The 12450-nt window shown below is 35.8% G+C and overlaps 1 protein-coding gene across 1 annotated transcript in view; it reads left to right on the top strand.

Annotated features, from left to right (window-relative positions):
* LOC140153587 (vacuolar protein sorting-associated protein 54-like) overlaps window positions 1–4119 on the top strand; it is a 44141-nt gene extending 40022 nt beyond the window's left edge. Inside the window, 3 exon segments of the mRNA XM_072176367.1 lie at window positions 1125–1205; window positions 1859–2061; window positions 2717–4119. Coding sequence (XP_072032468.1) covers window positions 1125–1205; window positions 1859–2061; window positions 2717–2816 — 384 coding nt within the window. The 3' untranslated portion in view covers window positions 2817–4119.
* The last annotated feature ends 8331 nt before the right edge of the window (window positions 4120–12450 follow it).

The raw sequence follows: 12450 nt of genomic DNA, 5'->3' as shown, positions 1-12450 counted from the left end.
CAACAGGAGTAACATTTTACTGCCTGTTAATAGATGTACGTAATTATGGTATGTCATATTTGTCCCAAGACCAAGACTACTAGACCAGTGTATATGGAGGCCCTATACTTTTATCCTTCAGTTGTCAATTCGTGTTGGCATTGTTTATATTTTGTTATTGGTGGTAAGTGATATGCCACATTAACATGCATGACCCTAGTGGACTTTATTCTTCAGACTGTCTAACCAATTTCCCCTTTAATCAAGAATAAAATTAGAAAGATACAGGTGGAACTTAAATTTGAGAACTTAACTTAAAATTGAAAACCCTTCAACTAAAGAATGGTAGAATTAAGAAATAAATTGAAGTCAATCTGGAATGAAGCAGTATTGCATTGCATTTTGCACACCAAAATTCATCCTCTGCGATGCAACTTCCAAAATAGTATGCAAAATTGAAATAAATCGTCCAATTATCTAGATTCCCTCACACTTCGATTCCTCTCCCTTTGTACTGTTTATTACTCAAGTGAAAACCTATTTTGAAGGTGCATGTATGTGCTGAGTGTTGGTCAGGGTGTGTATGTTGAGCAATACCACTACCAACAAAACTCATACTTTTATCCTTCAGTTGTCAATTCGTGTTGGCATTGTTTATATTTTGTTATTGGTGGTAAGTGATATGCCACATTAACATGCATGACCCTAGTGGACTTTATTCTTCAGACTGTCTAACCAATGTCCCCTTTAATCAAGAATAAAATTAGAAAGATACAGGTGGAACTTAAATTTGAGAACTTAACTTAAAATTGAAAACCCTTCAACTAAAGAATGGTAGAATTAAGAAATAAATTGAAGTCAATCTGGAATGAAGCAGTATTGCATTGCATTTTGCACACCAAAATTCATCCTCATGATGCAACTTCCAAAAATAGTATGCAAAATTGAAATAAATCGTCCAATTATCTAGATTCCCTCACACTTCGATTCCTCTCCCTTTGTACTGTTTATTACTCAAGTGAAAACCTATTTTGAAGGTGCATGTATGTGCTGAGTGTTGGTCAGGGTGTGTATGTTGAGCAATACCACTACCAACAAAACTCAATTGACATTGAGATTGACATGCTATTTTGTTATATTTACAGGACTACAATGATCATGTACAAGAAATATCTAATAAGCTGGTTGCCATCATGGACGACTCATTTAGACAGTGCCTTTCAACAGTAAGTTGCCTCTTAGCAGTGTGTGTGGGTGGGGGTGGGGGGTGTATGGAGGGGTGTATATACATAGATGTATGTCTTTTACTGTGGGAGTGTACATTCTATGTGTCATTGGCCCCTGAACATGTTTAAAGCAAAACCTATGTATCCTGTTGGCAGTTTTGTTTTAAACATGTTCAGGGGCCACAAGTACATTGGCGGTTTTTCCTTTAGAAGTAGGTTGCTGTCAATGGTATTAAGCATACGTGACATGATCAAGGGGAATGAGTTGCATGTCGACAATTTTCAATTAGAAGCTTGTTACATCCATTTTATGGCAGTTTACAAATGCTACATTTTGATGCAAACCCCTTCAAAATCGACAGACATCTGGTTACCAAATTATGAGCAAATTATTTATCAGTGGTTGAAAACAAAATAAAACTAAATAATTTGAACACTGCTTCAATATCTCAAAAACAATATTAGCGACATCCGACTCATTCCCTTTGATCACGTCACATATTTGTTCTCAAGTGAATTGTATGCCCTATGCGGCACTATGTAATCTGTGGCTTTTTTAAGAACAAGAAAAAACAATGTATTGAATGTATCCAATATCTCAGTTGATTGAATTATAACAAAATGTATCACAATGTAATGTTATTCATTTGCAGTGGGAGGTCAAAGCTCCAGTACCTTCTCTGTGCTTCCGTGAAATCTGCAAGCGTATGCGTAAAATCCATGAAGCTATCGCCGACACACTTCCACCAGAACAAGTCAAAGTGCTATTCCTTAAGCTCAACGTATCATTCAAGGCTCATGTCAAAGAACAACTAGTCAAACTCAATGTGCGGAAGGATGGAGGACCAAAACATGGGTAAGGGGTTAACTTTAACACCAACACCTGTTTTTAGAGGCTTATACAGTAACTGTTTGGAAATAAGTGATACAGTTTTTGTCGGAGAAGAACGGCACTTGTTTACATTTTGAGAGCGTACAGAGCATAAACACGAAAGTGGGGTTCTGATTGGCTGAATCAATTGTCTGACGATTATAGCAACATCTGATTGGCAGTTTGTACATCAAATTGTTGGTCGGCGCAGATCGGCTCCCTTGAAGTGAACACAAAGCTCCACATATGTCGCTCATTAACAGGGCACTTGCGTCAATTTAAGCAAGAGACTGCCGTTCTTCTTTGAAAGTGAAACCCAGTGTAAATACTTAGATACATGTACTTACACGATTCCTATTGGTGCTGCCTGCACAGGTACATTGTTGCCAAGATATCTGACTGGTACACACTGAGTACCTACACAGTACCAATGCTGCTACTGCACAGGACCCACCAGCAGTGGTACTGCACTGGTATTCCCCTGGTACTGCACAGTGCCAAGTACCTGTGCAGGTGGCTGCAATAGGAATCTTGCAGTGTACTTGATTCATCACTTGTGCTAATGCAAGGAGTGAATGGCCGCCACTCCATATGTTTCGTCTACTAACCAATACAATGTTTACTTCTTATTTTCTTGCAGCTTGGTGACATCAGATGTAATGTTCTACACAGAGTGCCTTCAATCACTGAACAGTCTAGGAGACTTAGTCAACAGTATGGATGATATCTGGGATAGGTAACACACGGAAAGCATTGCCTAACACTAGCACATTATTTATTTCTTATACATTACCTATATGCATAATGTCAGCAAGAATGTTATGAAAGACTCAAGACAAGGGTACTGTTTGTTAATTCTGGAAACCATGGGTTTTTTTACCATTTTCTGTGAATTTGATTCAGAAATTGGCTGAAAAACACTGAATACAATAACAAAAAACGCTGAAATCGGCTAAAATGCTGAAATTTTTTCATGCCTGTATAATTCATTGTAAGTGTCTTAAATCAATCAATGTTTCCCACCAGGACATGTTGTGTAAAAATTACTGTGGGTGAAAACATTTATATCCCTATCAATGGGCTATTCCATTTAAAACCCACACTACCCCTGTGGAAGATATTGGAAATATCTGCCACAGGGGAGTATGTTGTTCAAATGCAATTGGTCAGAGTTATTCATTTTGAAAACCATACTCCCCCTGTATTATGGCTTTACCTGTATCTTCCGCAACTGGAGCGAGTATTGCAAATGGAAGTTACCCAGTTGTCTATTTGATTCAAAACTTGCACTCCCTCTGTAGAAGACTTGAGCTAAATCTTCCACAGGGGTAGTGTGGATTTTAAATAGAATAGCCCAATCTTCCTTGGATACCAATGATGCCATGTATAAAAGTCACCAAAAAATAGGTATGGTAAGCGCATTATTGTTTTCAAACTTTGGGAAGTGACTTTGGACATTTCAGATCCAGCCGTGTCAACTAGAACTTGAGACTGATACTTTTCCTGACAATCCTCTGATTAAACTTTTGGCTGTGGTATCTGATAGAATGACACAGATGCAACTTAAGCTAAAAGCTCGATCACTTTTACAGAGCTGAAGTTTGTATCAAGTGAGTGATAAGTGTTTGATGTTCCTGGTTTCAAGCTGATTTTACATGACGCACCATAAAATGAATTTATAATGTACTTTCTGGGAAACCACCAAACAGCCTCTTCAGTGACCCCAATTAATGTTAATTGTTAATGATTTGGCCAATGTTTCTTTAAATCAGGGATGAGTTATTGTCTTGTTAGCACATGTGCTGATATAGTATTCCGAGTGGTCATTGTATATTTCAGGTGTAAAGGGTATTCTGATATTAAGGATAACATACATTACTAACAAAATATGGGTGCCAAATATGACTAAAGGACAATCAGAACTAAATAATGTATGTGGTTCATATGTGACATGATCAAGGGGAATGAGTCGCATGTCGGCAATTTTCAATTTAAAGTTTTTTACATCATTTTCTGGCAGTTTATGAATGCTACATTTTGATGCAAACCTTGCAACCCCGATCAAAATCGGACATCTGGTTAATGAGTTATGAGCAATTTATCAATGGCTGAAAACAATATAAAATAAAAGGATTTGAACACTGTTTTTGCCAATATCTCAAAAACAATATTAGCGACATCCGACTCATTCCTCTTGATCATGTCACATATGTTGTGTTTAGGATATCTTGCCCTAGGATTCAAAGAGTATTATTTCATTCACAGAACAACTTCCAAAATGTCATATTGATATGAATTGAAAATATTTCTTATCACTATTTTGACTTTGTGGCAAATGTCTTGCTTTATTTTTGTGGGACATGAGAGCACATGAGACACATCAAATTGCATTCTGAATATGAGGAATGTCCTAAATATTTTAGGTGTTTGGAGGGAAATGTATATCTTCAATACGAAAGTTCAAAATTTTCAAATGATGGAGGGCTTTTCCGCCTAGCTACATACACTTTAAGGGCTGGGGTATGAACGTTTGGACAGTATTTATTGTGGGACATTAGTGCACATCAGACATATCGAATCGCATTCTGAATACGAAGAATGTCCTTCTGATATCAAATAATTTTGATTTTTTGAAATTCGTAATGTAATACACATTTTATGGCAAATCATTAAAAATAGATATTTTTGATATTTAACAGTACTCGAAGTAAACTTTATAAATCTGATGATTTATACTTAACGTGTATGTAGGTGGGATGAAATGCGACGATCAATTGAAAATTTTGACCTTTCGTATTGAAGATATGGATTTTTTTCCCAAATCACCAAAAAAAATTAGGTCTTTTTGGTTAAAAAATCCATATCTTCAATATGAAAGGTCAAAATTTTCAATTGACCGTCTGCTTTTCCTCCCTGCTACATACTCTTTAAGAATATATCATTAGATTTATCAAATTTACCGAGGACTGTTATATATCAAAATTTTGAAAAATATCAAATTTTGTAATTTGTCATAAAATTTGTATTATATCGTGATTTTCAAAAATGAAAATTATTTGATATCAGAAAGACATTATTCGTATTCAGAATGCAATTCGATACGTCTGTGGTGTTCTCATGTCCCATAAAAAATACTGTCGAAACGCTCTAAACGCTCATTTCAGATCCCTTTTACATATCATTAGATTTATAAAGTTTACTTCAAGGACTGTTAAATATCAAAATATCAATTTTTGATAATTTGCCATAAAATTTGTATTATTATATCACAGATTTTTTAAAAAATCAAATTTATTTGATATTTGACATTTTTCGTATTCAGAATGCAATTGGGTGTGTCTGATGTGCTCTCAGGTCCCACAAAAAATACTGTGCAAACGTTGCTATTCAATCCCTTAACATGAACTAAAATCAAAGGCCCTGGCAATTTTTTGTTAATGAGGTGCCACTCTATTAGCCTGATAAACCCATGGTGGGAAATATAGTATTTTGTATAGGGTGTGTAGAATTTTGTTTTGTTTTATTTGAGATCTGGAGCTGAAAATGGCAGAAATTACAACTCATTGTTTTGGGGGGATTTGTTAGTCTTTGAAATACAGCATAAATTCAAATGTTATTCCCAACAATTACAAATGTTTTGATATGTGTATAAGAAATTAGGCAGTACACTAACTTGTTTGCTGCTTCAAATTTTCTTTAAGTACTTTATAGAATGCAAATTTATTATAACTTTTTTTGCAATTACGAAAAGTATCAATGGCGCTGAAAACTAAAATGTATAACTTTGTTTATTATTTTATTTCCATTTTCATGTATTTAGTTGAGTTGGCGATAAAATATAAATCCAGTGAAATATGTTTTTAACCAAAAATGTTTGATTTAAGAAAGATATAGCATAAGTCAGTAAGGTATAACCAAATAGTAACGTCTCTGTCATGTTTGTGTTTGGGCTAAAAGACTTCGTTGTTGGGCAGGAAAAAACCTCCTATGTGTTTGTGGGCCCCTGAACATGTTTAAAGCAAAACCCCTTATGTAACTGGTTGGCAGTTTTGTTTTAAACATGTTCAGGGGCCACAAACACATAGGCGTTTTTTCCTGCAAAACCATGTAGTGTGCCTCATGATTATTTCACCATGCACCTGGCAAACTATGAATTGAAATGGGCGGTGGTTTGTATGGTGCCAAAAATGCATGCAAAATGCAGCATGCACAAATCTTTGTAATGCTCAAACTGAAATACGCTAAGTATCATTCCATTTTGGGGTTTAGCCAATAAATGCCAGAGGTGCGCTATTTGGCCTCCATGAGCGACAAACCAAAATGGCCCATTTACCATAGCATTCACACACAGTGGGTACTTTTTGGTTCCAGGCCCGTAGCCAGAATTTAATCAAAATGCAGACCTTTTCAAGAAAATTTTTATCCTAGCCAAAAGCAGACTTTATCCCCTCTGCGATGGATTTTTGGATCCTATTTTTTTTTAAACAAATTTCACAGAAACTTCATGATTTTGAAATTTTTGGCTAAATTTTTTTATTGTTTACAGACAAAGCATACATTTTGCAGATTTATGGGTTGCCCCACCGCACCCCCTGGCTATGGATCTGTTTGAGTATAGCAGAGACTGAGTTCCATGTACAAGACACACTGGCTAAGACACACAGGTCCAATTTCACAAAGCTTGGCTAGTGGTCAGGCTTTATCTTTTTAGGTGATGTACAATGTGAAATAATAAGTAATGGTATTTTAGGACTAATTAGGCTTAAGCTTGGTGGCTTAGGAAGCCTGACCACTAGCCATGCTTCATAAAACTGGCCCAGACTGACTTGGTTAGGCTGTGATAGGGTGAATACATTGGGCCAAGTTAAAGATGTTTACCGTGATTGGTTAATATATGACACTGAACCAGTGGATATGCAAATATTAACCAATCACAGTATAGGCTGCAAGTACATGTTAATGTCAGTTCTTTTTTTTTTCTCGCTATAATGTCAATTTCAGACAATTGAAAACAATTGTTGATCTATTTGATTGTAAATCTGTATATTTATTGAAAGAAATTAATGAATTATTTTTATATTGTTATTATTAATTATTATTATTATAATTATTATTATATTCCAGTTGCAATAGTATAAGACACAAGATTACACATGGTAGTTCAGTGTGCAAATGGGCTATTCCATTTAAAATCCACACTACCCCTGAAACCCATACTCCCTCTGTATTATGGATTTAGCTATATCTTCCACAACTGGAGTGAGTATTTCAAATGGAAGTTACCTAACTGTCTATTCTATTCAAAACTCATACTCCCTCGGTGGAAGACTTTGGCTAAATCTGTCACAGGGGTAGTGTGGATTTTAAATGGAATAGCCCAATATCTGCAGTAACTGCCTTGAAATTCAATTGTGATTTAAGAAGTGAAAATTATGCTAGTTGAGGTTTGTGAGCCATTAAACTCCAAGTAGACTTTAATTCATGAAATAAAAGTTGACATACCTGACATCACTGCTGCCTTTCTATAACTCTTCCTTTTTCAATCAATGTTGGGGGAGTGAAACTGGAGTGAAGGACTGTAAACATGGTTCGTTTTGAACAATTCCAGTGCAAAATGATGTTGATCTACTCACATTTTCAGTGACGTTTCACCACTATACTAGTGGTTTCTTCAGACTGCAACTCATCACATCTTGACTGCTTCCTTTTATAGTCAACAGGAGCCGTAGATGGCGTGATGAGTTGGTCAAAGATGTTGTTGAGTGAATAGGCCCCCTCGTCCTTGTTTAGAGTGTCTTTTCCTCCCAATTGATGGAATGATTAGAAGAAGCTACGTCTACGTCACTCAACAACATCTTTGACCAACTCATCACGCCCTTTACGGCTCCTGTTGACTATAAAAGGAAGCAGTCAAGATGTGATGAGTTGCAGTCTGAAGAAACCACTAGTGTAGTGGTGAAACGTCACTGAAAATGTGAGTAGATCAACATCATTTTGCACTGGAATTGTTCAAAACGAACCATGTTTACAGTGTTCAATCCAACATTCCAAATGAACTTGTTCAAAGATTGGAGTGGAGGACGACATGTTGTCAATGTGCCATCTCTTATCCATTTAGTGTCATTGTGATGTATCTGTGATTCTGTACTCTATGACAACATCTCGGACATTTCACTGGAAATTTAACTGGTGATGCAGTTATCTTCTACAGTTTGTCCACTTTAAAGTACGAAGTAAGGTACGCACATTTTGTGTAAGCGTATTGTGCATTGCATTTGAAGACGCTCATGCATTTGTGTGCGGCTAGCATTGTGTTAATTCTTTTTGACATTACAGCGTGCCGAAACTGTGTAATTTACTGCGTACTAATTGGATAGACTGTACATCCAAATAATGCATTCGAGGTACTTACTTCAAGTTTGTTTTTACTCCTTCAGAGGACACATTATTTGGATGTAAATACTGCAACACCCTTTCAGTTACCACAAAATAGTGTGATTTAAAGAGATATAACTTTTTGCTCAAATGTTTTATTTAATTTGTTTAATCCAGATAGAGCCCATACATGTATCCACAGCAAAAGTGATCTGGTATCGCAGGCTGAAAAAGTGGAACTCCATTGAGCCCCATATGATATCTGCCCCATAGGAAATGTTCCACCAGTGGTGGTGTTTTTTTTTTTAAGTTTGTAATCTAACAATAAGAAGTTGTGAGTGTAGCAACAGTTTGCACATTTAATGCTTAACCTGCACTATTCAGTATCGAAGTTACATAATGTTACTATATCAATGGGATCACATGCTTGAGTAAATGAAGCACGATCGAAACAATCACCACACAAAGTATATGGCACTTGAAGGCATACCAAAATAGGGTGATCTGGTAACCAAGAGAATTATGTAACCATTTCGATGCTGAATTGTTACATGGCATCACACACAGATTACATACATGCGCATTGAAAACCCAAGTATTGGGGTGATCATACATGGTGTAGTTTGACTTCAGTGATCTAATAGAGGCCCTGCATTCTTTTATCGATTGGCTCCAAACAAAGGATTTGAACCGTGTCCTTCACCGTAGTTATGGCGGAGTGCAGTCCATTCAATCAAATGTTGTCATCAACCTATTTGATCGTAGTGCAGGGTTATGTGTGTGAGACGAACTGTCACGGTATATTGCAATCATGCTTTTGTCCCGGGCTTTTGTTGAATGCATTTGAGTAGTCCGCCATATTTACGGGATGATACGTCACATGCAAGGCCTCTATTCTCTTCATTGTTCACATTGACCTCTGCATTGATACCAGGGTGTTGACTAGGTGTAGCTACTTATATAATATAAAGAAAATGATTACACTTTAAGCGTTGTTATTTTATTATTTAATTGCCTTGCCATATATACTCGTTGTAATTTATTTCTTATTAAGCTGGATAAGTGGAGAGATTTGATTTTGTGAGTACTGAGCATTACCGTGTCATGTTTGGGTGTAAAATGCTATAAATGAGTTGTATGTTAGAAATCTAATAATATATTGTTCAAGACCTAAAAATTTTAGGCCTTTTGGGGGAAAAAAATGTGTATCTTCAATACAAAAGGTCAAAATTTTTAAATCATCGTCATTTTTAAATTCCTCCCAGCTACATACATTTTAAGTACATATCATTAGGTTTATGAAGTTTACTTTGACGACTGTTAAGTATCAAAAATATCAATTTTTAATAATTTGCCATAAAATTTGTATCATGTCATGAATTTCAAAAATCAAAATTATTTGATGCCAGAAGGAAATCCCCTGTATTTAGAATGCAATTCAATATGTCTGATGTGCTCTCATGTCCCAGAAAAAATACTGTGCAAGCATTGCTATCCGAGCCCTTAACAGAACATAAATACAAACTTTATGATATTTTTGCTAAGCGATTGAATCTGCAATGTTTTGCACACAAAAATTATGTAGCCAGAGGTTTCCGGTGGTATAAATATCTTTTTGAGAAAAGTGGGGGATGAGGCTATGGGTTATGGGCCCCTTAAATTTGAATAAAAGTGAGATTTTGATGCATTCAAAGTTAAAGAGCAAGATATGTATAAGTTGATGTTGGGAAACACAGATAGTATGCATGGGAACAGACAAATAAACCAAACAGACAGACAAAAACAATTGACTTTTTGAGCAGAAGTACCGTATTTAGTCAAATAGTCGCCCCCCCAAATAAACGCTTCCCCACCACTTTTTTCAACCAAGATGTTTCAAAATGCTGATATTTCCATGCTATCTTATGTAGTAAGCTTACCAAGTTGCCCACATGGTTGATAATAGTGTCACTTTTTGGCGAAAATCTGGATTGGAAACTTGGAAGTGAACCAGAAGTTAGTGTTTCTAGTTCATAGTTCGTCATTTTAGCATGAGTTTTAAGTTTACCTAATGATTTGAACGTGAAATATCGTTCTGAAATTGACCTTGAATAAACGCCCCCCTTTGGGAAAATGTAACGCCCCCGGGGGTGTTTATTCGACGAAATACGGTAGGTAGAGTTTAATACCCAAAAATTTAATTTTTGATAAAGGTCATTGTAATTCTAAGTGAACACATGATACACATCTCTATCTGGCATATGTAAAATTGATAAATTATCTATTATAATCATGATAATGGGGGGAAGCTACATTATACCTCTATAAACCATTTTAGCATCAAATAAATCACTTGCAGATTTTGTTTTTGTAATTTCTATTCTATATTGTTAGCAGGATATGTTTTTGAATAAAAGCAACCAGTTAAGCTAAGCATGCTGGTTGCATTTTGTGTACAGATATTTAAAAATGTATTTTTTATACAAAATTTGTATAATTTCAGCAATGACAAGCTCTAAAAATAATCAGTAAATTCTAGCAAAAGTAGAATAACCAGAGTTTGCCGGTGCTCTACATTAAGGGGCACGTACAAGTTAACATACTATACTATGAAACTCCCAAAATGACTTTACAAGATAAATGTTTTGCACAATTTTAGCGCATAGTCTATGTGAATTTTTATTTTGCAAGAATATGCACTCTGCAATTTTTGGTTGATTTTGTCCTGCAAAGTGGACAATTTACCCCTCCCCTCAAGTCCCTAGCCAATTAACTATTGGGTAGACCAGAATTTGCTGGTGGGTCTGAGAGCCTTATAGGGCTATCCAAGTTGAAATCAACACTACCCATGTGGAAGACTTTGGAAATCTCTTCTACAGGAGGAGTATGTTTTTCGAATATAATTAGTCAGGGTCAATCATTTTGAAACCTATACTCCCCCTGTATTATGGCTTTACCTATATCTTCCACAACTGGAGTGAGTATTTCAAAAAGTTACCCAATTGTCTATTCTGTTCAAAACTCGTACTCTGTAGAAGATTTTAGCTATATTCTTCCACAGAGGTAGTGAGGATATTAAATGAAAAAGCTCATTTTGAAGGGCTGCTACAAACATTTTTGGAGCTTGGTGTATTGGTTCTTGATTAAACTTACAAATGCAAAGAAATATTGAAATATTGTTAGTTTGGTGTAATAGACATCACAATTGGGGAGATTGGTCGAGAGTATTTTGTTACACACAAAAAATCACCATTGTCTTTTTTGGTGCATTTTCCCATACTTTTTCAAAATATACCCAAAATTGACATTTGGGTGCTTTCCCGACCTTAAATAGTGAACAATTACACCGGTAGGGTTGCTCCAAAATAACAATATTGTTTGCCTTGTTTAGGCACTAACTTAATCAATATACTTTGCAACAGTTGGAACCAAAAGATGCAAGATTCCAGGGGAGAATCTGAGGGAACTGAGCACCTAAGATACTGCTTGGGCTATTCCAGTTGATTCCACACCCCCTGCGTGGGAGATTAAGGTCATGTGTTCCATAGGGGCATATGGATTTCATCTGGAATAGCCCATTGTTATAGAGGATCTACCTGCTTCAAACTGATGGTACAGAAGCTTACAGAGCTGGTGTCCTCAGTTCGGTTGGTTGGAATCTTGGTATTCCTCAATTATATTTTCAATTACAGGATTATCTACAGAACAAAATTAATAATTTAAGAAGAGCAGGTGGAACTTCTGTAACCGAAATTTTGTCAGAATGTATCACAACTTCTTATGAAATATACACCCATGTATTGTTGTATTAAAATATATGTAGACATATACTTTATAAATTATTTAATAAAGCTGAAGAACATGAAACACTATAATGACTAATGTCCTCATCTATATCCAGCAGGTTTTCTATAATTTGTGCAAGTGAATAAGGTATAGGGCGCATGGTGGTAGATAATCCATTAGTTACGGCCAAAATAGTTGGATGTCTTGTGTGTGAATGGTTTTTATTCCGAAGGT

This window comes from Amphiura filiformis, chromosome 5, assembly GCF_039555335.1.
Source record: "Amphiura filiformis chromosome 5, Afil_fr2py, whole genome shotgun sequence".
In the NCBI taxonomy this organism is placed as follows: Eukaryota; Metazoa; Echinodermata; class Ophiuroidea; order Amphilepidida; family Amphiuridae; genus Amphiura; species Amphiura filiformis.
The sequence above is the reverse complement of the archived record's forward strand: the minus strand, read 5'-3'. Positions and strand labels throughout refer to the sequence as shown.